The sequence below is a fragment of the Penaeus monodon genome, chromosome 28, assembly GCF_015228065.2.
Source record: "Penaeus monodon isolate SGIC_2016 chromosome 28, NSTDA_Pmon_1, whole genome shotgun sequence".
In the NCBI taxonomy this organism is placed as follows: domain Eukaryota; kingdom Metazoa; phylum Arthropoda; class Malacostraca; order Decapoda; family Penaeidae; genus Penaeus; species Penaeus monodon.
Window position 1 is genome coordinate 37,694,319 of NC_051413.1, and position 1,095 is coordinate 37,695,413.

General features: G+C 44.0%; 1 protein-coding gene across 1 annotated transcript in view; it reads right to left on the reverse strand.

Moving 5' to 3' along the window:
- Positions 1-1,095, reverse strand: part of LOC119591571 (beta-catenin-like protein 1) — a gene marked incomplete in the record, with an annotated part of 10,985 nt that overhangs the window by 1,418 nt on the left and 8,472 nt on the right. Inside the window, 3 exon segments of the mRNA XM_037940333.1 lie at positions 33-219; positions 428-607; positions 910-1,084. Coding sequence (XP_037796261.1) covers positions 33-219; positions 428-607; positions 910-1,084 — 542 coding nt within the window.

The window sequence follows — 1,095 nt, forward strand, 5'->3', positions numbered from 1 at the left end:
CCAAGAATAATAAGGTGGTGAAGCAGTACTACCTCTCATGATATTCTTGATGGTCTTGACTGATGCATTGCGGAGGTTGAGGATCTTGAGCACACGTCTCTTGATGGAAGGTGGTCCTGTTGCACACACGTCCAGCATTATGTAGTCGACCAGCTGTAGTGTGAACAGGCCACCATCCAGCCTGCGCAGGTACAGCTCATCTTCATCCAGATTCTCTGCCTAAGCAATGAGAAAAAGGAAGGATGATGACCCAGAGCAACAGAAACAGAAATAAAATCAATATTGATGGAATCTTGGGGAAAAATAAAGGATATATTTGTACAACCTGGAGTGGAGATCAAAGTCTGCATCCTAGTAAGTGGACAGAGAGCTCCAACTCCTACTGAAAAATGGTGTATGTCATGGCTGATGTAAATATTCTAGTTACCTTGGCCTGTTCCTCAAGGTTGGTGGCTAGGACCTTCTCCAGGTATTTGAAGTGTAACTCCAGTAGCCTGTCCACCTTTTCATGGTCATTCTCTGTAAATTTGTTGATGAGGCGTGTTCTCTGGTTGGGGCGGCAGTTGCGGAGCAGAGATGTGATGATAGAGATGACATGTTCCTCATGCTGTTCATGGAAGAAAGTTATTGTTAGGCTGAAGGACCTTTTGGAGAACACCTGAAGGAGCTTTTAAGCTGTGGCTTTGCTTTTTGTAGAGTGTAATGTGTTGACAGCAGCATAATTTGTTCATGGACATATAGAAGAAACTATATACACACACACACTACTTCTCTTGTTTTTTGTCACATCAGTTTTCTTGTCATTTATTGTACACAGCCAGATTATGTAGTTTCTGGATTAAAAGAAAGAATGAAGAAAAGTTACTGTTATTGCTAGACAAATAGCTAACACCCCTGCTCCAAACACACCTGGTCCTTAGTGAGGCCTTTCTTGCCATGCTTGCCGGGAGTCTTCATGAAGAGAGGGAAGATCGTCCGTAGACCTAGGATCTCCACAAATTTGTTACAGTTGTCAGCGCCTTCCTGACCCGTAAGTGCATGGTCAAGCACTCTCAAGGCTCCGTTGCGGGAGAGCTTCTTCTCTCTGATGGCAGA